General features: G+C 40.8%; 1 protein-coding gene across 3 annotated transcripts in view; it reads right to left on the reverse strand.

The window, feature by feature from the left end:
- Positions 1-25,513, reverse strand: part of LOC137600882 (intermembrane lipid transfer protein VPS13B-like) — a 359,901-nt gene that overhangs the window by 58,291 nt on the left and 276,097 nt on the right. For all 3 annotated transcript variants that reach the window (XM_068322736.1, XM_068322735.1, XM_068322737.1), the window contains exons 39-45: positions 20,746-20,948; positions 19,319-19,535; positions 16,201-16,385; positions 6,733-6,929; positions 4,752-4,933; positions 4,153-4,373; positions 3,926-4,057 (exon numbers count right to left, since the gene is read on the reverse strand). In XM_068322736.1, coding sequence (XP_068178837.1) covers positions 3,926-4,057; positions 4,153-4,373; positions 4,752-4,933; positions 6,733-6,929; positions 16,201-16,385; positions 19,319-19,535; positions 20,746-20,948 — 1,337 coding nt within the window. The remainder of the gene's footprint in view (positions 1-3,925; positions 4,058-4,152; positions 4,374-4,751; positions 4,934-6,732; positions 6,930-16,200; positions 16,386-19,318; positions 19,536-20,745; positions 20,949-25,513) is intronic.

The raw sequence follows: 25,513 nt of genomic DNA on the forward strand, positions 1-25,513 counted from the left end.
AAGAGGGACACTCTTTTCAGGATACCGATGTTCAGATCTTGGACAGGGGTGATAAATGGTTTGAGAGAGGAGTGAAAGAAGCCATCCATGTCAAAGTGGAGAAGCCATCTCTGAACTAGGGGTGGTCTGTGACATCAACTTTCTCCCATTTAAAACCATGTCCTTTCGAAACTCCCAAAAAGTTGTCTCAGCAGATTAATCCAGGTGATGTGTCTCATGCTAATGACCCTCATTAGCATACAAAGGCAAAACTCGCATTTCAACAACCCTCTTTGACACACCCATCAACAATCGTTGAGGACCAGACGGGTTTCAACGACGGTCGTTGGAATGTGAATAGCATGGACCACAGCCCACAGAGCTCGAACAAGACCAGCCACCTTCAGAACTGAAGAAGTCTCTTGGATGAGAGACGAAACATCTTCAAGAACTTTCTTAACGTCCAATGGATTGACTTAAACAGCTTGGATAACCATGACCTGGATAACTGAGAACCTACACAGACAGCTGAGGGAAAGGAGACAAGAAAAATGTACTGACTCGGAAATAATGACTATTATTAGAGATGAAATATATCGTAGCTGATAATAAAATGTATATTCTGTCAGACTTAACCAGCGTATCTAAACTAATGTAAAAAAAAAGTTTACTATATATTTGTGAATGTTTCAAAGACATTAGAAGCTGACTTTCTAGCGTTCACATTGACATTGGGGTTCATGGCTCACAGACTTTAAACTAGACCTCCACATAAAAAACTACCAGTTCAAGGTTGTCAAAATAGTATCAAATTTTTCTTAGTCCTATTTTTTCACTTACTGTCTTCCAATTCCCTCTTAAATGTTTTCTTTATTCTGTTATTTATTTGCCTATCTTGTGTTTTGTAACATTTCTCTTCCTGTGCTTACCTGTATCATTGTTGTTTCATCATTTATCAATTTTCCCATTAAATGTACTGAAAGGCCTTGGTGATGTCACCATTACTACAAGTGTATATCCTAACAACTTATGGCAATATAAGAATAAATTACAACCACAAATGTCTTTTATTTGTAATTATTGGCAGGCATTTGGAAGTACTCCATCAGTTCCGGTTGTGGCGGTCTGGTCTGGCCATGCATGGGTCGTGAGGTTTCAATTGTGTGGTTGTTGAGGAATCTTCTCTATGGTTCAATGCTGACCATACAGGCCACATCACAACAGGCCCTCCTGCCAGCCTTGACACCAGGAAACGTGAAAATCACTGAAACAATTACACACATTAGGATACATCCTTCTGTTGCGGAAGGACAGAGCCCGTCAGCGTTTACAACTGTTTGTGATTAGGTTCTCAGTTCGGATCAAGTTTTCTATGCATGCATGAGTCTGGAATGTGAGCCTCTATTAGATCAAAGTAAGGCTTTACATTAGTTGGCCAGTAGTTTACATCCATCCCAGCTTTACACCACACCACCAGGCAGCTCGTGCTTGGTTGTACCCACTCGACATTTTTCCCTGAGGAACATACATCCTGTTTCATTGAAAAAAGAGACAAATATACACACCACAATCTAAGTTTTTAGAACTTCGATGAAGAGGATGAGTTACTTAAGGCTGTTACTAAAGAGTCAGTCTTTTGTTCTAGATATATTTCTACAAATTACTCCTGAATTATTATACCCACATGCAGCACACTAGCATTATAATTGTGGTGGGGTTTTCCTTTGTGCTCAGCAAAGTGGTGGAAGCTGGAGGTAGTTAAAAGAGTTCTGTTAAAGTTACAAGGCTGCTGCTGTTGAGAACAATCAATTCAATAAAGCAGGCAAAACCATTTTAGGAATTAGTCCTCTAACAGTGGACCAATGTGAATTCAGTATTCTGGGTTTATGTATGATTGTGAGTATGTCTGTCATAGGTTAAGACTGTGTAATGCGCAAGAAGTATATTTTGTCTGTATTTGCATGTATGAGCATTGCACGCCTTTATTTTGGCTCTCAAAATACTGGGCACTGACGCTATTCAGAAAGCCAAATATATCACTCAATCATTATCAAAAAAGCCTTGGCTAAGAGCTTACGACCGTCGAATAACCTAACGCTGGGCAAAGCCCACTATGGATACAAAAATGTTCAAAACACTCAAGTACAGCTGCACTATGACCATTCAGTAAAACACATCCAATTCTCTAAAGACTTATTTATGACTACATTAAGCAAAAGGAATAGGGTACATTCTCTGATCTGCACTACATGATGCAATAATGGAGCCAAGGGTCTATAATGTTCGCCTGGTTAAGAGCTTTTGCGTCAATAATGCCAAAGGGTGAAAACAAAGAAATTAAACCATTAACCAGAACAATCACTTTACTGCAACTTGCTTAATTTTATTTTCCACAGGTGAAAAACTGCAGCTGGTCCTAGAAAACCACTTGTACTATTTTTGTCACCTGGCAGCAAGAGTCGTTATGCAAGTGAAGCCATGAGAGCACCTCATATCTCCAGAGGCCAGTATATGGACCTGCTCTGCTCAGCCACAGCTGAACAGAGCAGGTCCACGATAGGACATAAAGGCCAGCCAGTGTGTGTGTGTGTGTGTGTGTGTGTGTGTGTGTGTGTGTGTGTGTGTGTGTGTGTGTGTGTGTGTGTGTGTGTGTGTGTGTGTGTGTACAGTAGACAAGTGGGTGGATGACTACAGCCAGATGCAGTTTTGGCAGGTGTCACCACTAAAGTTTTACCGTGTTTTCACGGGCATCACTTCACACACAAATATCCTGGCTACCAGAGACAGTGCTGAGAGCTGAGAACTGAGAGATGATGAGGACCACAGGACTAAAAGCCCAAGAACAGACGCACTGTCAGAGTTTATACAAAGCTGAAATGCAGTTCCATCCTGCAAGTTTTATTAGCGCTGACATGTAATCGAAACCATTTTCATGAACCACACTTTTTTGCAAGTTTGTTTAGCTGATACTCCATCCGGGAAAAAAGACCGTCTTTCTGCATATTTTCTAGCTGTACATGTGGATTTCCTCTATGGATTTACTATTCCCATGCTGCAAAAATACTGTAACAGCTATATGCAAGTGCTAACCATCAAACAACAGGGAAAATCCCTTGTTATCGTAAAAGTCTAAATGTAGCCCACTGCGTAAATGTACAAATGAATAAAGTGCGCACTCGCGCATTCACACATCAACGGTCGCAACTTCACCTCATCGCGGATTTTTGGTCGGCAGTCACCTGATACCGTACGCACATTCTCTTGGCTGACAGCATCCGGAAGTGCGCTACGTTCTGTTAGTCTCGGAATTACGTGAGACACAAACGTGCTTTAAACAGTTGATAAGAGTGTGGGAAAAGGTAATACAGATAGAAGGTGGTTTAATATCAGTATGGGGAGGGTTCATAAATGTTTACATTACTGTAAATAATAAGATAAATAGTTTTTCGTTCTATCGTGGAATTCGTTGCGTGTTGTTCCTGGAACGCATTACCCGTGAGGAACGTGGGCGCACTGTAAATATCATAATACAGAATCTTGAATGAAGCTATAAATATCACCTTTGTTCACTTTGAATGTGGTTCCTCAAGCAATACAGAAACGTTTCCAAAGAACTCCTTTGTACATTTTCAGGCACAAACAACAATACCAAGAACGTGCATTTTTCAAGATATGGAGGGGATGAGATATCCGACCAGTTTTCAGACTTTTTTTCCTCTCCAAATTGAAAAAAATAATACTACAAAATTGGAAGAATAAGGAAGCATCTTCAATAGAGAATCAGAAGTCCTTGACAAAGTATTAGTTGTGTATTGAAAGATCAGTACTGGAGAATACAAATTAAAAACAGTAGTAGAAGTAGTATTCTTATCTCTACTTGATTGCGTTACTTAGAGTAGGTCTAATAAAGGTGTATTTTAGTCCCTTTAGCTGAAAATCTTGTTACCTGTTGCCAACTGTGCAGGGCAGTGTCCAAAGTGTGGATTGCATATTGGCTGATATTCAGAAACACTGGGTTAACAAACACATTGACATCCAGCGTAGTATTCTGAGGGCAGCTTGTGGCTGTAGCCTGGCCCTAAAACACACAACAAAATGAAGTCCAAATAAATTTGTTTTCACATTTCCTGATCAAAAATCTCAACAGACATAAAACAAAAAGCTGAATATTACCTGCAGTACACAAGGCTGGAAGAGCTGAAGGTGTGTGAGGTTTCGGTACTCCAGTAGCTTGCAGCCTAGCTTGGTAGAAAAGCTAAACTCTTGACAGTGGCGTGGTCCATTGCTCCACTGGCGCAGGAGCACCCGTGGCTGCCGGGCACTCATAACCAAAAACTGTTGCTCCAGAGGTAACTTCCTGTCTGGCAGGAAGGGACGAAGTTGTCGAGGTGGAACTAAAAGAGAAAGATGATATCTGTATTTAGAGATTGGACTGTGGGTATTTTCAATAAAAAATTACCCATAGATAGTTGCTCCTTCTATAAGAAGGAACAACTATCTTGTCCTCTGGGGCTAAATGTGAAGACAAGTCCATTAAAAATCACTGTACTGTTTGTGTATATTGTTCAAAACAAAAGTAATGCATGCATTACCAGAGGTGTCAAAAAGAGTCAAAGAAATGCCATTAATTATAAATGTAATTTGAAATGTTTTTCTCGACGACAATCAAATAGGGGGTTGTAAAAGTGCTTTACCGACACAGATATTTGTGTTGGCTAACACAATAACAGTGGAGTCAAAAGTACTTTGCTGCTGTTATTCCTGTGTCCTACCTGTGCCCAGCTGTTCAAGGTGATGACAGAGGTGAACATCCAGCTGTGTTAGCTGTAGGGACACACCCAGAGAGGGCACAAACCAGGGTGCAAAGCAGGAGTCCACACGGGTGCAGGCAGCCAATGCCATCGGAGATACCAACTGATCACAGGGAAACTGGGAGCCACAGTCACTGTCCAAACTGGAGAAGAAAAGATTCAGTGTTTTGTGTTTTGATTATTTTTATAAGACTTTGCTTTTATTTTGTAGACACCTGATAGCAACATCCTTCTGCAGCATCATATTATTGATTAAAGATGTATAAAATCTGTTTTTGAAAACACCGTTTCTATCTATTTGGTATTGCTTTTTATTTATTAATTTCATTGTACATGATACATGGACAAAGGTCACTGTTATTCTGAAAGTGGGAAGGGAGGAGCATGAGAGAGTAAATGGCCCAGGACAGAATCAAACTAAGGCAGCTATGATTATCATGGATGAAAATGCATAAAACATGACCATGAAGGTCTAGAAAACCCTTTTTAGTTATCTATCAAAGTGGTTTTTTAGCATCCAAAGGAAAGGCACAGCTGTGAAATCAAAAACCCTTGTAGTTTGGTTTTTATTTGTGGCTGAATCCTTTTGTCTCTTGCCCAGTGAGTTACAAATTGTTCGACATCCACATCACATATCTAGAGTAAGCCGAACATTACCATCATTCAGACAAAAGGATTGAAAGGGAACAACACTGCACTTAGGGCATTCTCGCTGCCCGAGGCTGGGAAATTAGGTGCATTATTACTGCCACAGTTTCCACCAGAATCTCTACATGGACATTAATTGCATGTCATGGTTGATGATGTTGCATGGAATGTAATTGAAGTGAATGAACATTTGCTCTATAATTTGCTGCTACCATGATCCACCATAAAAACTCCAGCAGGAAATGTTCAAAACCTGCAAAACACTGGTGTAGCCGAGTGCTCCTTAAAAAGATAAGCATCATATGTTGACAATTTTCATTACTTCCAGTTGGCAGGGCAGCCAAGTTATTTTTCTGGTGGAAACTAAAGTAAGGAAGATGAAACGAGTGAGCAAGGAAAGGGAAATCAATTTTGATCAAAAAAGACAAATAATTTAAACATAAAGGAAATGTAGTGTATGGAGTATGATTGTAATGAAACACAGATGTATATTTTGCTTTACACTGTATCTGGTAATGTAGAGTTTTTTCTGTTTCTTCTCTTACATGTTTTCTTAAACCTCCCTTTTTACTCCTCTGGAGCTTTCTAAGCCACACAGAATGTGGGCTTGGCAATTCTCTTCCACTAAAAGTTCTCTAAATCCCAAGAGGAAGCAAAAGGGGAGAGAGAAAAAACAACATAACACGAAGAAGGAATGAGAAAATGACAGAAGGACAAAATATAGGTGAAGCACATAAGATGTAACAGGATGCTGCATGAGACATGGGTTGAAGAGAAGGAGAAGTAGTAGCAACAGGAAGGGACTTTTTGAGGTGTTACAGTGCTTGGCAGGCCCAGTCTAACCCATCCCAACCCAACCCAGGCCAGGCCTAAGAACTAATGAGCCGACCCAAAGGGGGCTTTACGCCTCATACTTCCCATGAGCTTCCCCTCGATTAGATACACTCAAGGTAAGCAGGAAGGAATCCGGATGGGTCCTGACAGGCACTTGGTGAGCTGGGAAATCTCATTAGGCCGATCTGAATGTCTTCCAAGCCCGCTCCCTATTCCTGCACACCAGATGTGGGGCGAGGGACACATTGCTAGCTCATGGCCTGGGTGCTCTCTCTTCTTTTTCTCACACTGGACGGCACAAGTACACTAGAGCCATATCACACAGATTTTTCTTAGCAGGCATACATGTCTTTTTAACAAGATCCTAAGTATAGACAAGTACACACCACATTCAGTCTCAAAAATGCACAAAGGCACACCAAAATGTAGAAAACAGTACATGAGCAGATCTTCCCCTGACCTCTGTTCATCTCCTCCCTCTCCGTTATTATTGAGAACTATTCTCCACAGGTCTGAAATCACCAGCTCCTTTTTCTTGTCATTGAGGCTGAGGCTGGGCAGCTGCAGCTGGCAAGCACTGCTCTCTGACAGACTGAACTCCCGGTACAGCACAAAGGCCTGTTGGAGCTCATCCCAGTACTCCAGGTTGCATGGTACCTGTAAGAGAAGACACTGTAAACAACTGGGATTTATGAGCCAGCATATTCATTACATCTAGATTTTTATGCACCCTCAACTCTTAGCTGCAGCAGCAATGTAATTAGTGTTTTTGAAGGTTCCTTAATAGTAAAAAAACAACAACCACTAAGTCCATCTTTGAATAATATAATGACTATTTCAACATCACAAAAAAAAAATAAGCGTCTGAATGAAAAAAATATGCTGAATACATATCTGGGTTTTTCTGTCATTCTCATAACCAACCGTGACATTTACCTCTAAGGCTAAGGGCAACACCGAGGAAGAATTAAACCCTAACAGGAAGTTTCTATAAGTCATAAAATGAGATAGGATGGCAAACAAACCCACTTCTCAAACAGAATCTGAGTTCATTCATTCATTCATTGATTCATTCATCTTCTACCGCTTAATCCACTGTGATGGGTCACGGGGAGCTGGAGCCTATCCCAGCTGAGGGCATGAGGTGGGTTGAACTCCGAGCGCAATGCCAGCTCTCTGCGGACAGAGTCTGAGTACTTCTGAAAAAGGACAAGCTAGTTAACAATGGCTAAATTCCAGCATCTGCACTTGGATGGAGTCACAGGAGGATGAAGGTTAAGCATCAATATTTTGTCCTTTTCATTTTCCATGTAGCCAGCTGCTCACAACCCCTGAACGCAGAAGAAATGATCAGAGATATTTGTTTTCCCTCCTAGAGAGCTTACAGGAAATATGAAGGAATGGCTCTCTTGGATAGTTTATGAGGACACAAAGACACAACATGTCCAATGTGGTTCTTTGCATCCCTTCAAGTTGCCTTATATGGTAACATTGAGCTCTGTGACTACTGAAACTAACTGCTACTCATCAGTAGCATACCAGCGGATGTCTTTATGTATGAAAATCATACTGGTTTCTACAAAGGCACCAGATATTCTTTTCTTAAGATGCTGGACTCGGTCTACTGAAAGATATGTTTTCATATTCCCAATTAGCATTCAGGAAACTGGACGAGATTACACAGGCCCTCAAATTTCAGGCCTCACAAATTTCCCCACTGTGGGACAATAAAGGTCTTTATTATTATTATTATTATTATTATTATTATTATTATTATCACCACACTGGCTTCCTGTTAGTCAAAAGATAGAGCTCAAGACCTTACCCTTGGTCTACAAACCACTGAATGGTCTCAGACTGAAATATATTCTGAACTTACTATCTCTATATGATGTATCCAGAGCCCTCATTTCATCAGGGACAGGTTTAGTGTGTGTTCCCAGACATAGTGAAGCAGCTATTATGCTCCTCACCTGTGGAACAAAATTCCCGAACATCTGAGGTCTGCTTAAACTGTCAGTTCTTTTGAATAAGGCCTGAAAACCATATTATTTATTTTAAGTTTCTCTGAATTAGTCTATTTTCTTGACTTTTAATGCTCTTTTATTGCTTAAACTCTTTCATTTTTATGACTTTAACATCTACCTTTAATTCATATTTATAATTATTTTAAGGTTCTGTCCTGAATGTATTTATTTGCCACTCTAAGCACTTTAAATTTATGTTGTGTATGAATTGCACTATACAAATAAAGTAGACTTGGCTTGCCTCCTCCGATAGACACTAGTGGTGTCTTATGTATCCCTCAGTTTTTCTCAACTAAAAACTGAAGCTCCAGTACAATTAAAACAACTGTTGTGTGCCCCATCAGTGTTACTGTACTTACTCATTAGCAGTAGGATTATGTTAAAGCTTTTTTTATTGCTCGACAGGTACTTCTTCAGTTCTGTGGATCCCCAGTTACACATACAGTATGAAGCAACTGCAGTGGTCTGCTAATCATCAACTATTGATACTTTCCGAACCCTTTGAAGTCACGGGGGAAATCCCTGCCTGGAACGGCGAACGATGAAGTGATTTTGTATTGTGTCTACGTTACAACCTTAAATTTCTCTCATTTCAGACAACCCTTAATTCCTCTTCTCGTCAGAAACGGACCACCAACACGGAAAGATGATGGCTCATCTCCATAACAACACTAGATGACCGCATCATAAATAAACACCAGGCAACTGTGGGCTATGAGAAGACCATTAGCATTGACGTCCTGGAGCTGTTCATCAGACTGAATAACAATCAGGTTATGTGAGTGTTCTCACATTATGTGATGACTGGTTTGCCATTTCTCTCATATTGTGCCAAAATTAGCATTTATGTGTCTGGTGCTCCTGTGTAAACTAAAACAGGTTCTCAAGTTCCCTCGACCACCTGCAAAACTCAGCTCTTGATAGATCAGTGGTGGCAGGAGCTTTTCGCAGCACACCTGAAGGATGACAACATTCATGTGTGACCGTATGTGTGTGTGTATGTGTGTGTGTGTGTGTGTGTGTGTGTGTGTGTGTGTGTGTGTGTGTGTGTATGTGTGTGTGTGTGTGAGTGTGGCTGTGACAATCCAACTTTTTGCCAGAAGTACAGTACTTGATAGACACTTACAAAATTCATGGAATTGTCAACAAGGTAGCATTTATAAGGCTATATGTTAACAATATCTGTATGCATTAAAATATGCAGGCTTGTACTTTTGGAAGGAATGTATGAGGTAACTGTAGCTTACATCATGTATAAAATGCCACACAGGTCTTCCTGGAATCAACGTCTCATAATTGTGCCTGACAGAGTGGTGCACCCGCAACCCCAACACAGAGCCACCGAAGCGGAAACTCCGCTAAGTCTCCATAGAGAATTCCAAGAACTGCGTTGCTAAAGTACAGAGGGTGGTTTTTTTTTTCACCTGTGATATTCAATACACATGACGGCATACAGAAATGAATATTTAAGGTACTTATATGGTACACTGGAATACATTTGCATGGTTGAATTTGTGTCATATTCCCTTTGATTTACACTCCTCGTGGAGGAGAATGGAGATGAACTCGATAACCATTTCAAAAAATGTTGTCGGAATGATGGAAAAAGAAGAAAAAATAAATAAAATGTCTTGGTATGCTGAACCAAAGTCTGGCACTGGCTTCTCAGAGCAGGAGGCACCTGTGTATATGTCAGATGGATTGTGTATATGTGCTCAATAAAAGACTATGTGTAATTATAGGTATGAAAGACAATATGCATGTATACATATGTATATACACAGGTGTGCACATGTATGTGAGAGCTTGATACAGTTTAAGCAGTGTCAGTTTCCGCTGCCTGATTGTGTGTGTACCTTATCTGATAAACAACATGTAACCCTGAACAGCTGACATTCCCATGGCTAGATGGGTCCAGTCTGTATTTTCTTCCAACATTAGTGAGGCAACTGGCAACTAGAGCTCAGGGCAACATGTCATAGTGAGGAGCTATCATACAGTAAATGTTATCTTAATTCTGAGACAAAGCTTGATTTTGGAGATTGTTCAAATGCCTGCAAGCACAGTTGAGGTTTTTTCAATTACTTTGAATATTGAAAACTATTTACAAATATATTTAAATCCATGACTGTTGGCTCTATTTTGTATATACAGATTAGATTTCCATCCCTGTCAACTACCCCTGTGTCTGCCAAATGGGAAAATACTATTCGCATGGATTTACTTTTCTAAGACTGATTGACCAATCACAGTCTCTCAAAAGGTTAACTAGAGGCAGGTTGGCAGGCAGGCAAACTAAAAAAAATACACACTAACACTAAAAGGATTTCCATTTTCATGATCCACCCAGGTGTGATCACTGCTATAGTTTAAATATGTCTCTGCAACTGAAGACTCCCCAAGCTCCCTCTGAAGCTGGGGCTGCTGACATCGCCAGCCTTTTCTGCCATTACCTTTATTAACAATATCAACACTGCTATTAGGTCTTCTGTTATTTCACCGATGCCTATATGTCTAAAAATTCCACTGCTAGCTACCCCTTATCAGCCAGCAGACAAATTGAATTGACATCAGCTTGAGTAAATGTTTACTCAGGAGATGTAATGAAAATTGTTCTGAAAATGACTCTGCTATGCTGTCTCGGGTGGGCCAATATATGTTAAAATTAATCAATGTGAAAACTCAGGCATAAGCCCACGTTGAGCTCTTCATGCTTAACTTCTTTTGTTTTTCCACTGTAACACCAAACTTTTTTAAAAAATGGGGTTTTAGTGGATGAGATGTGTAAAAACCTGAGATCAAATTAACCAGATGGACAGTCTTTTATTTTTTCAGTGCATTAGCTGTGACTAATGCAGGTTTGTTTGAGGTATGTCCCTCTAAAATAATAGTTACCTTGGCTAAAACATGGTCATGGTCTTTCTGGTTCAACATGTTGCTCTGACACAAAATGCTCCAATAACTTCACTCCAGATTTAAACGTCTTACAAATGGTTGCATATTCCTATCAATAAAATATGCTGTGGAGGGGAAACTGATCCTGGCCCTTTGGTTTTCATAACAACAGAGGACTAAGTTTCAGCCTCATCCCAGGCCTCAGAGGCTTTATGCAGGAGCTGGTGTGATGTTTCTTTCAAAAGTCAGAGGTATTTGGACACACGTCAAAACCCCAAATGAATGATCAAATGCCCTATCTTTTTACACTAGCTTTGAGAATGTGACATCCTAAAATGTTACCTTTATTCAGCTCTATGCAGAGACTAATGCAGGGGCCTTGACTGTTCTCCTCATTTGGGGTCAGACTGAACCTCAGCTCCTGTGTTTACTCTCTGTTTCTCAGGCTTAAAAACCATAGAGAGGAGGGAGGGAGGAAGGGAAGAAAACTAGAATAATGGAAAAAGAGCAGTAAGGACACCTGCTTATGATTCAGGGAACTGGACCACACGGTGCTGAGAAGGTGAGAATGAGTCACATTCCTCTGCCCTTCTATGCCTCCATCACTTGAGCCCTCTGTAGGTGGGAACCTGTGAAAGCTCTGTAAGCGATATGCCCCCCACTCCCCAACAGGCACCCACATACACACACACAATCTGACCCCAACATACACACACAATGTGACATTGCTCACTTCTCTACCGTACGTAAAGCAGTGCAGAAAGCAATTTGACTTTGAATAATGGACGGAGATTTGAATTCCCCCTCTGAGATACTGGAACCAGTTGGGAAACCACAACTATTTAAATGCAGGAAAGCTTGATTTTATAAAATGTTAATATGATCTGCTCTGGGGACAGGGGAGCAGAATGTCTCAGAAAAAGGAAACCCTTGCCCAAACCCAAGTCATCCATTCAGCAAAGTGGAAAGGGGGAACAATGAAAGTGTGGGCATCTCTTTTACCCTCCACCTGCTGGTAAACAGCCCGAACTGTAATATTATTGCTTCAAAGATAGAGATGGGTGTCAAGACCATTGTATGCTAAATATCACTCTCTATTTTCTCAGTATTCCCTTTTCTTTCCTATGCCTCTCACTTTCCATTTCTCAAAAACATTCAGCCTCCATCTCTGCGTGGCCACATGGTAATTTTAGAGGCCTGAGAAATTATGACTACCTCTTTTTCTCTTTCGCTGCAGTCTTGTAGATGTAAATTAAATAAAAGGCCCTTGGAATGTAAACTGAGCCACTACGAGTTTTTGGATTTTTGTGACTGCATTTCCGTTCTCTGTAGCTGAACTTTCAATCTGGTCTTTGGGGAAATAAATAAAATGAATTAATTGAGACTTTTGAAGCTCTGCAGCAAGGAAAGCATAACTATTGTCTGCCAGGGGCTGATTTCAATTAAATCTGGGATCACAATGCCTCTGGCCAATGACCAAGAGGTCCTCTTAAAATAACCCCCATGAACCAAACCCCTGGCCTCACACACGACTCGAGTAATGCTTTTTGAGTGTTTGGACAAAAATATGAGGTAATAAGAGGGACTGTGTAACATATCAGCAAATGGATCAAATGTCTTATAATTATTTTACAGTCACTCTTTTCCAAATGTCCATGATATGTGATACTGTTTTTAGCAGTGTTGACAAAACGAATCGGAGTAGCTTTTAACAATGGATTTTAAATGACTTAACATACACAAAATGTCACTGATGTTTTTCATTATCATTACCAACATTACCTTTGTGAACATGTCCACTGCTACAGCCATCCAAGTTTCCTATTGCACGCATCACCTGCGTGGTTTAGCTGTGGCATTGATGTCACAGGAAATCAGCTGTACCATAGTGAGAGTCCATTCTTATCTCTTACTTACTTGAGAATAGTCAATTGGCATCTAAGAGTGCTAGCGACACTCCTCTTTCAAACAGAGAATGGACATTTGTGCATCACTATTCAGATGATTTTCTTAGCTGTCAATAACAATGGCACATTTCAATACTTAGTTTTGTTTTTCTTTCAAGGCAGGGTGTCTGTTTCCACTGCACACCATCTCCACCCAAAGTGGTTACAGTTCCACACTTCCTGTGTGGAAGGCACATCACCAAATTCCTTTTAACAGACTTGTCAGAGGATACAGGACAATACCAGATGACACGAGCACAGAAGAAGATTTTTAAAAGCACATGCGCATCTATCACTGGATACACACATGTACACACACACACACACACACACACACAACACACACACACACACACACACACACACACACACACACACACACACACACACACACACACACACACACACACACACACACACACACACACACACACACAATGTACACACACCTCTAACTGGAAAATGCAATCAAATACATGTACGTTCTCAACAGGCCCTCTTTTTTTTTGCTAGTGGAGAATCACCTCTACACTCTTGACAGGGATGATTAATGATTAGTATATAATTAACAAGCGGGAACCTGTGGAAATTCCACAATAAAACAGTGTTATCAGACTTTGTTCATTTCCTTTTTGTTTCTTCGCCGTCACAAGAAAACAAACCGCTGCGCCTGAAGAAACTTTAACGGCTCCGTGTGTGTGGGACGGACAAACGCGAAGACGAAGGCCGCTTCAGCGTTACGGTCCGGCCATCCGGGTAGACGCCAGCTTCGTTAATTCGGTCCTGGTAAATAAAACGTCGGGGTTCCCCACACGACAACATGAAGTCTGTCACAATCAAAGAATATAAACCGTTATGTTTGAAGAAGCCAAAACGGCTCCATAAGTGAGCGGCCCGAACTTCCAGGTAGACGCCGCAAGCGTGACAGCGTGAGGTTTTCAAGTGAAATTATACAAATATAGGTCGGGATATATATTTAATCTATAAATATATCATTTATATCTTCATCTTCTCCTTCCGGCTTTTCCCTTCAGGGGTCGCCACACTCTCACACCAACTACCTTCATGTCCTCATTCACTACATCCATAAACCTCCTCTTTGGTCTTCCTCAAGGCCTCCCGCCTGGCAATTCAAAACTCAGCATCCTCCTCCTGCCTGGGAGTTCAAAACTCAGCATCCTAAATATATAATTTATATATTAATATATAAATTACCATACAATTACTATAAAATAAAACAAAAAAAAATCTCCTCGCATATTTTTTAAGTACTACCATCCTCAAAACAAAAGCACTGTATTGGACACCAGATATAGCAAACAATGGGGACCAGTATGTCTTGATAGGTCAATATCAAGCAACCAGTTATCTGTCACATTGTGTTCATTGTCTGTACACATCTCTCCCTTTCACATATATCCCTTCCTATCAGCCACTACCATTAAATGCCCTCTCTATTTCAACTCCATCCACCTTCAACCTTCCTAACTCTCTCTAATCCCAGTCATCTCTATTCTCTTCTGTAACTTAGTATGTGGCCAGTCATCTTGAAGATTTGGGGGTTTTCCTCATTAAAACTTTAAAACTGTGGAGACGTGCAGTGGAAATAGGCATCTACAAACACTTCCATTATATTATCTTTCCTATTTCGACATAGACAGAACATCTGTACTGTAAATAGAAATGATAGTGGGAACCCAGGAAAAGACTGACAAATTGTAGATGAGAAAACTAAAAAAACAAGCTAGAGAGCGTAACCAAACCCCAAAGTTTAAATGTCCATCTGAGATGATAATGAATAACCAGCTACTGACATTAATATCAGGATAAGGCACTATTGTGGTATTATAAAGAAAAGTTGTAACAAATGCTCCATTAGGAATTAGTCCATTATAAAAAGGTCACACCTGACTTAATATTGGACCAATATCTGTAAATTTTTAACATCACCTTCTTCTTACACTTTCGGACCATTCCTGAATTACATCTGAACAGTTCAATAGTTGTTACATTAGTATTCTATAGAGGGCTGTATGTGCCTTTTTTATACAATTTAATTTAGACCCACAAGACCAACATACATTAAAATAATATCTGTCTTCTAAACATAGCTAAAACAAGCTGTGAAACTTTATACTGCATATGCAAGGATGGAAAAGGGACAATATTTTTCTTCAGGAACATGTGTGTGTTAAGCTTAGCTGATAGGAAGGCAAACATGTTTTAAATATTGCATTACCAATATATAAAACAAGCTCAGCATGTGACAATAAGTATGACAACGTCAGGCAATTTGGCCTAAAATAGCATATTTCCAGTGCAGGAATGAAAAAAAGGAATAGTCTGGAGCAGAGTAAAAGTGAACATGACTTTAGGTCTGGCTCGCCTTTGTGGATGATAAACTGTAAACGATAGTGGGGGATAGAAATAGAATAGAATAGAAAGCCTTTATCGTCACTATACATAGGTAAAAGATGAATGACAGGAGGAAAAGTGGGATGTCTTGTTCCACCTTGTAGACTCAGTAGTAGCTACAACCTGCCAAATTATAACTTCTGGGGTAGGGGACACCTGGCCGCTCACACCAGAGCATGCAAAACAAGTCCCACAGCTGTCTATTCACGTATTTCATGTTTGGAGGGACAGCGGGGGTCTCTGTCATTCAAAAACAGGCGGGGCATTCGACTACTAATGACTCTTGTCTTGGGAGTTAAAATGGAATACAGCCCAACTCTATGACAGTTTACTTGTCTTACATTGCAGGTGACGTTAAGCAGGGAGCAGCGAGACACGTGTTGATTCTTTAGTTTACTACTTGTCTTGTTATGGTAGCAGCAGACCTTAACACTTACAGATACACGATGAATAAAACATTTGGATGTCTAACACATGACTGACCTCTGCTACCATAGCTCCATATTTATTCACAGTATGATCTGTGTTTATGCTGGGAGTATTCAAAGGAACAGTAGAGATGGATGAAGAAAAAGCTCCTTCCCACTAGTTATATTGCATGCTAAACATATTCTCTAATTAGGAGCTATGAATGCCTATTGCTACCTGTAGGATGTCCCCCAGGTCTGCAGTGCTGATCTCAGGGTCCTCTGTGGTGTTGAATGGGACAGGAGTTATCCTGACAAAGGTTAGGACCCGGGGCTCAGGGTACCTCCACAGCATCACGCCCGGGCTGTCTTCTGTCTCGCTGTAGAACACCACCTCATAGGGTCCTGGAAGTCTATGGGAAGCTGCAAGGAGAAAAACAACAGCATCACATGAATCTGTCACGGCTCCAAAAGCAGGCTATGTTCTACTTCATGGAAAACAAAAAAAAAGATATAAAACATATGGTGAGGGAATAAGAAAATATCAAGAGACAAAATGGAGAAAATAGAAGGAACTCGCTGATGTTTTGTTTCAAGATATGGTACAAGTTTGCTGTGTTCTACTCATATCATAAACAGAGTACATATTTTGAAGAGCAAAAATCCAGTTTCAATGTTTAGCTGACTTCCTTAAACATTTGCAGATGCTTGAGGAACAAAGAAACACAGGTTAAAAAAAGAGACAAAAATATATGATGCTTTACAGTATACTGCGCTTTTGACATTATACAATTCATCTTCTACACAAAAGCTTTGGAATATATATATATATATATATATATATATATATATATATATATATATATATATATATATACACACACACACACACACACACACACACACACACACATATATATATATACATATACATTTTTTTAATTTAATTTAAAAAAGTGCATATATACATATATATATATAGTATGTACACACACACACACACACACACACACACACACACACACACACACACACACACACACACACACACACACGTTTTGTCAGTCCAAAACGACTCTTCTAAAAGAGAACAGTAGATGTTCCCATGCTTCCACAATGTTTATATGTGTAAGAAGCCCCATTTACAAACAAAGTTGAAGAGTAAACATTTTTTGCGATTGAGCAACAACCATTGACTGAACTATGCCAAGCACCTGCAAAAGCTGGAAAACACTGGATCTAAACTCTTGAGTGGTGTTTGACTTGAGTCGTGGCTGCTGTTTGGGATTCAAGTCCTTTGGAAAAATGTTTATTTGAAAAAACCGTCAAGTAGAGAACTGCTGCTTTGTTTGGCCCCTGGAGGTACAAACACTGAAAGCCTCTTTGCAGAAAACACAATCCGAGGGGCAGCAAAATCTGTCTGTGGCTAATTTTTCCTTTTATGTAAAGCACTGCCCTGCCCACCAAAGGTGGAAAGCATGTTCTTCTTTTGCAATAAGGGTGAATGAAAGAAAAAAAGCCTTTCATGAGGTTTTGCTTTCATTCAAGTAAGCCTGGTGGAGGAGAAAGTGAGAGAAATGGAAACAGACTTCTTTTGCTCTTCTCTGAATCAATCTTTCACCCTCTGCCGAGCCATCCCATCTATCCCTGTGTCAAGCCCCGGGGGGTCTACTTGCTGCTCTTTGTACTCCGGACCCTGGTTTTCCCTGGCTGTGGACAACATGTTGCGGACAGATTGTGCTCTCTGTTCTCGTTCACTACTGTGCGTTCTCTTACTTCAGCCAGCATATTAAATGCATCAAAGACCAGTGGAACAGTGCAACAAACAAAGACTCAACCACAGCTGACAGAGTGGATGGCTGGTCTACAGCCAGAGAGAAGTTTGATCCTCTGTGTATAATGTTCTTGTTTGTGTATGTGTGTGTGAGTGTGTGCATGCCCATAGAGGACAATACACACTGTGTTGCCAGACTGGAACCAGGCAGACATGTCCGATGAAACGACTTTCAACAGAGGGCTTTGATCTGACATTGATTTAAGGCAAAGTGTATCTTATGTGGCATCTTACTTTCTCATTGTACTTCTTTTTTCAGTTACTACCATCTCAGTAGTATGTGCTCATGAATGACTGAAGGTTCAGCCCTTATTGTTCCATAACATGTTCAGGTAGTGTATTCCACTCTGGGTCATTTAGTCACCTGTTGCCTTCAGGAAGTTGAAAGTGTTAAAATGTACTCTATGTAAACAAATGACCTTCCATCCATCTTAAACCACTTATCCGGGTCGCGGTAGTAACAGTTTCAGGCGGGATGCCCATACTTCCCTCTCCCCAGACACCTCCTCCAGCTCCTCCGGGGGGATCCCGAGGCGTTCCCAGGCCAGCTGAGAGACATAGTCCCTCCAACGTGTCCTAGGTCTTCCCCGAGGTCTCCTACCGGTAGGACATGCTGGTTCTCCCCAAGGAGGCGTCCAGGAGGCATCCGGAACAGATGCCCGAGTCACAGAGGAGCAGCGGCTCTACTCTGAGCTCCTCCCTGGTGACTGAGCTCCTCACCCTATCTCTAAAGGTGCACCAGCCCCTTTTCGGAGGAAACTCGTTTCAGCCGTTTGTATCTGGGATCTTGTCCTTTCCGTCATGACCCAAAGCTCATGACCATAGGTGAGAGTAGGAAAGTAGATTGACCGGTAAATCGAGAGCTTCGCTTTACGACTCAACTCCTTCACCTTGATAGACGTATACAGCGACTGCATAACTGCAGAAGCTGCACCGATCCATCTGTCAATCTCACGTTCCATCTTCCCTCACTCGTGAACAAAACCCCGAGATACTTAAACTCCTCCACTTGAGGCAAGGACTCTTCACCGACCTGAGGAGGGCTCACCACCCTTTTCTGGTTGAGAACCATGGCCTCGGATTTAGAGGTGCTGATCCTCATCCCACTCGCGTCACAGTCAGCTACAAACCGTCTCAATGCACGCTGCAGGTCCAGGTTTGATGAGGCCAACAGTACAACATCATCTGCAAAACGCAGAGATGACATCCTTTGGTCTCCAAAACGGACTCCCTCCGGATCCTGGCTGCGACTAAAAATTCTGTTCATAAAAATTATGAACAGAACCGGGGATAGAGGGCAGCCCTGCTGAAGTCCAAAATGTACGAATTACCTTGTGTGTAAGAATTTGTACTTGAATGACCTAATTTCCATTATCTAACAATGAAGAAAACAACTCTCAGCTACATTATCAAACCATCCATATCTTTTTCTCTCATCATTTTGATGGTGACATTACTAGTGGCACTTTAGAGATGGTACATTTTAGCCTGCCTAGTCTGTGTGCACTGTACAAACATTCACCTGAGTCCTGGACATATTGAAAGTGTCCTGTTCGCAGGTCATCTGAGCTGTGTTCTGGCCGAGGTGAGGGGGCTCCAGGGGAGGGAGGAGGCTGGGTGTGGCAGGTCTTGTCCTTGGAGCAGCTGTCAGCTGAATCTCCTTTCTGGGGGTTTAGGTTTGCCAGCAAGTGCTCCTCCACCAGCTTCAGGCAGTTCAGGTGTTCCTGTCCCCAGAAGACCTATTAGGACAGAAAACCAGGTGGTGGGAGAGAACAGAAAGTGAAGAGGATGACGTGGGGAATGAGGGAAGAATGAAGGTCAGGATGTCAGGTATTGAAAAATAGAGTGACATACAAAAAGTAATAAAGGAAATCTCAAGAAAGAAAATGATAACAAAAGGTACACACAGTGACACAAACATACAGCTGATGAATTAGGATTAAAAATATTTAAACCGCAAAGAGAAGTAATCAGGGTTACCCGCATCATCACATCCTTGCTAACATTACCCAATACAACCGTACATCCTTCTTACTTACCCATGGCATTCCCCTTCCCCTGCTCCATCAAAGCAGCACTGCCTAGGGTTTGGACTACGGACCAGGAACCTCTGAGTCAAAAATTCTTCACACATGGAGCTGCCTGCCTTCTACTCACTAGCTTGCAAGGGTGGGTTATGACTAAACTCTAAAAACAGGAAAATTTGGGGATTTTTTTCCAGGTTTTTGGAAGAGAACATGAGAAGAAGGAATGGGAAGGAATTCCAGTGGTTTTTGTTCAGCACTTGATTAAAACACCGCAAACGCCAATATTTACAGAGGGAAATGTACGGTTACGTATTAAGTGTTGAGTTTCGAGTCATGTTTCTGTCAATGGGCACGCAATAAAAGCAGTGAAGGAGTCATTTAAAAATTGGGAAGGGATTAGGGGTTCCCCCTGAAGAAGTAATGTGGAATAATACATTAGTAATAATGCATTCAGTTAGTCACATTGAAAAGGGACTTTTCAATATAGACATTATGTAAGCTCTCACAGGAAAATGGCACACATACGATATAAACCCTCCTAAAAATAGTCTTCCAATACCTAACCAGCAGATGTGACTAAAAATGCAGCAAAACTACAGAATGCAATTCCCACTGTCAACACCTCAATTGCAGAGAGGATAAAAGCCATAGTAAGACTAAAGAAGAACAGCACATTAAAAGGTGTATGATGAGTTTTGTTGGTGCCATCCTATCAGTACCGTAAGTATGGAACTCACTGTGGTGATGTTTAAATAAAAGTAGATCCTGCTACCCAGTGCTGTGATATAGGCTGGTTACTTCAAGGACACTCTCCCTTATGTGTCCTTGAGTTAATCTGACCTGAATCTCTACACACTGTAGCAGTATTTACTTATAAATTCTGTCATTGAGGATGTTAAATAAATTTCATGAGTATGCAGACCTGTAGCAGGCCTCCCTTCAGGTCAAGTAGTAGTTTAGGAGGGCCTGGCTCGGGTCCAGGACTACCAGTGTGCCGACACCATCGAGCCTCCAGGGAGGTGCAGCAGGAGAATGGTCCCAGAAGCAGATGGCTTCGGCCCTTCAGCCCTGTCTTTATCTGTATATCTTGCAGGTCCAGCTGTACAGACACAACTTGACCCGCATCTAGGAAGATAAACAGAGCAACAGTGAGCAGCATGTAGAGCACAGGGTGAAACAATGCATGGGAAAACGGAAGGTGGATGATGTCTCAAGAAGACTGGAATATGGTGCTAAACACGAGACAAAGCCAGGTATTTGTTTCTTCCAATGCAAAAGGCCCATCTGTAGTTTCTTTTTGTAACCACCTGGTCATACAAGGATTCTGGAAAAAATTTAAGTCAGAAATTTACAATGTTTTACAAGTGAATCTCCCCCAAGATCAATTGTCATTATTGTTTAAAGCTGTACCTGCAGAGATAGCACAGATCGGATGTATCTAGTAGAAATATTTGCATTGTCTGTGTGGAAAGGCATGCAAATGATGAACTGCAAGGACCCAAAATCAGCACCAATAGCTCAGTGAGAATAGAAGCTAAATTAGGTATATACAATGGAACGAACAATGGCAGGCAGCTAAAAACTTTTCTCTTTTACCGCAAACATTATATGTGTTACACATTTGATGTAAAAAGAATGAGATGAGTTACAATAAATGAAACAGTTGAAAATGGATTATATTGTATTTTTCCGTTGGTGACTTTGATGTGCTGTAATTACCTCAATTTATGAAATGAATGATTCTTTAACAACCAATTTATTCATCATTACTACTCCAATGTATTTCATTTTCTTGTCATTTCAAGATACAGTGTCCTGTGTCAAGGAATGCAATATTGGTGAAATTATGAAAACTGAATCAAAACTTCCACAATAATAAAAAGTGAAGCACAGAGCAACATGAATGCTTTATTTTTCATTTGTTTCAAGTATGACTACATCTTTGGCTTCCAAACTATCCTTTTTAAGCAATGTTATCAACATAAACAATAGAGAAGAAAGAGGAGAACATGATTTTTCAACTTTAACAGTTATGTACATACAATTAACATGATTACATTCACCTTTATTTGTCTTAACTGATGACCAATGGGTTTATATATGAAACAAAAAGTATGTGCTAGAGGAAGTAATGCATTTTACACATATGGATAAGAATTTTCCAATATTGTGGTCTTAAGTTAAAAATATATTAAGTTAATAAGAAGAACTAGCTGTGACTCCTAGGTTTCCACTGAAAGGAGTGTTCTGGGATCATGGCTACATCTGTCTGACCCAGTTCAGATTCAAATTTAAACCAAGTGTTACCGTTTACTTGGTAAACTAAAAGCTTTAGCAGACACGATGACAGTGAGAAAACCCTGATGCAGAATGAGGAGCCAAACACCCACTCATCCAGAGAGAACCAAAAGTAGCAAAAACCTCAAATTATGAAGGACAACATTCTTTGTCCTTTCCATTAAAACAGAGATGTGTCACTGCGGTCACAAGCTATCCTGAACCTGGCTCTTTGGGCTTATAAATCAGCCAGCTGAAACCCCTTCTTCTGGTTGTTGACATGGGAGGACTGCTCTGGTCAGTTAAAGCTACAGCAGCAGCCCAATTGGAAGCCTTAGCCGTAGATGACTAAATATTGCCCTGAGAACTGGCTCTTTAAATTTACCTTTTAGCTCGAGAAAATTCTCACTCCAGGCTGCTTGGCTGCAAGTCCTGGAAAGTAAAAGCTGCACACCTGTTCCAGTTTCTAACCACAAAGTATGGTCATATTTCCTATTACCTGTTTGACCTTTAACATTTCAACAGTAGCTAAGAATAAAGACAGATACATACTTAAAGAAATGTCTTTTCTCATGCATCACAGCAGTAATATATGAATAAGGAAGAGTTTTAAGTTAACACCCTAACAAGCCATTGTATATCTAAAACACAAAAAGCAACCATTTGTCACCCAGACATTACATTATATGACATCAGTGACCAAATGGCCAATATGTGCTGTCAGAAACTGGCTTGTCCTTTAACAACTCTATGTATATTACACCCAAAGTAATATGGCAAGAGCATGCAGTTTCCTGTCAAATGTTGTCAAATGTTGCTCAGTGACTTTCAGTCCTTTGAAGAACCTTGACTACAGTGTGCTAAGGGTTCACTTGGGGTAAACCAGGCTAGATGGAAGAGATGAACGTGGGAGAGGGGGAGAAGGCGATGGATGAACAGACAAATAGATATAGACATGAATGGAGGGAAAGAGCATGAGACACGGAACCAGTGTGTGTGAGAGAGCGTGAGTTATGATATGATGAATATATGACACATCTTTTCATCCTTGGTAAACTGACTAAGGGACATCTTACTCAACGTTAGATCCCAATAACACAACAGGGGGTTGTGATGAAAGAGGCCTTTTCTTTTATAAATCATTCTAGGGGAAATATTATACAGGGATGACTCATTTCTCTCAGGAAGACATTGTTGATACAAGTTGGCAGTTTACCTGCTAATGTCTTTTGGTGTTGTGGTGCAGAAAGAGCTGTTAGAGATTACTTACTGAACCGTGGACAACAGGTTTATTTTCATGGACAAGATTTATTAGACAGCACAAGGGAACTCCCTAGCTGGCTTGTTAAATGGAGAATCTCTCATTCACTCACACACACGCACGCACGCACGCACACACACACACACACACACACACACACACACACACACACACACACACACACACACACACACACACACACACACACACACACACACACACACACACACACACACACACACACACACACACACACACACACACACACACACACACACACACACACACACAAAACCAGATACAAGCATACAAACGCAGGAAAAATAACTACATGGACATATTCATTTGTAAATGCAGATACACGTTAATGGATATCCAGGTGAAAGAGTGGAAAACAATACACTCACATATGCATCTGCAAACGTGCGCACAGTTTGTATAATAGTGTTCTCTTCTGTTTCACCATGCCTCATTTACGGCCCAGTTGACCACAGCACACAAGTGTTTAAGCCAGCAGAAGCAGCCAGCATTCTGAATAATCAACCTAATTGGAAGTGGTTTTAATGACGGAGAATCTCTTTCTTTCTTCATCTCTCATTCCATTCTTCCATTGAGGCTGAATAACATTCAGAGGCATATTTCTCAACACTCGCTCCATCCCTGCTATTGTCCTGTATGACCATATTACAGTTATGTTCGACTCCAGAGATGTGTCAGCCAGGCAAGCCAGAGAAATTACACTGCTGAGCTGTGAAGTACAGCCATAAACTGGGAGGAGTAGAGGAATATTAAATTTAAGGAAAGAACACTGGAAAACATTCGAGGGCGAGGTGGACAATACCTGTGCTTGACTACATGGAGGATGTGTAAACTACATAAACCAAGAAATAATGAGGGGCATTTTCTTGCAAAATTGTTTGGACATAACCTTAGATTTGTACAGTAGCTGCATTAAGAACAGTGTTAAGTAACAGAGGCTAGTTGAGTGACAGCACAGACTAGAAGTTGGTACACCATCACCCTATAGCACCTTTTTCATAAACACAAACTTGCTGACTTATTGTAAAGAAATTTGCACAATTCCTTATTTTTTTTCCTACACTATCTCCCCCTTAAGAATTAAAACATTGAAACCAAAGAGGTTAGGTCCATTGATTATTTTCAAAATTAGACTGCGAAAGCAATCCAAAAACTGGAGAGAATATGGTGTTTAAATTGGAAGAGTCTTGTTTAATCTGGTAAAACAAAACAAAAAACATGGAATCTAACAAATTGGAATCTGTTAGAAACAACACTCAGTGAAGCAGACACCGTCTCCACGTTCAAGAGTACACTTAAGACTGTCCTCTTTAATAAAACCTGTAGTTAATCCATCCAGTAGCTGTGCTGTCATTGGTCTAGATGGCTGGAGGAACTGCCCACGACACACTGAGCTCCTCCCTCTACTGTATCTGTTTATTTAAATTCCATCAATACATGTCACCAACTTCTTCTCTTCCCTGTAGTCATCTTTCCTTCTGTTGTCCCTCCATCTGTCTCAGTCTGCAGGTCCTTCTGTCCATGGAGCTGCAGAACCTGTGACTGTCCAACTGCTACCATCACCACTAGCATTAGCATCTGTAGTTTTGTAAGTTCCTGTATAGAAGTTCTCAAATCATTTATTTTATCAGTATTTTCTTCCACATATTATGAACTACTGGATAGATTCTAAGGGATTATGTTCTGTCTGCTCCTCTCCTCCATGTCTTGTCTTTCTGTCCCTTTTTCACCTGCTTTGTGTCATTGTCTCTCCTCTCTCTCTGTCTCTCTGTCTCTCTCTGTGTCTGTGTGTGTTATTCGTCTCTCACCTGTCTGTCCTAGGCTGTGTGTCTCCCTCTCTGTCTTTGTCTGACTGTCTTTCTACGTCTGTCTCTGTCTCTGCCACTGTCTCTCTCTGCACTCATCCGATCAAGGCTGTTGGTCACCTAATATGAGTCTGGGGTTGTGTTCCAGGGTCCTATCTGTTAAAGAGAATTTCTTCCTTGCCTCTATCACTAAATCACTAAAGCTTATGTGGGTCAAGTTGGGTTCAATATTTATTTGCAGGTCTTTCCCTTTTCCCCTGGAGAGGTCCTTTAGATAACCTTTTGTTATGACCTGGTGCTATACAGAT

This window comes from Antennarius striatus, chromosome 9 (assembly GCF_040054535.1).
Source record: "Antennarius striatus isolate MH-2024 chromosome 9, ASM4005453v1, whole genome shotgun sequence".
Lineage (NCBI taxonomy): Eukaryota > Metazoa > Chordata > Actinopteri > Lophiiformes > Antennariidae > Antennarius > Antennarius striatus.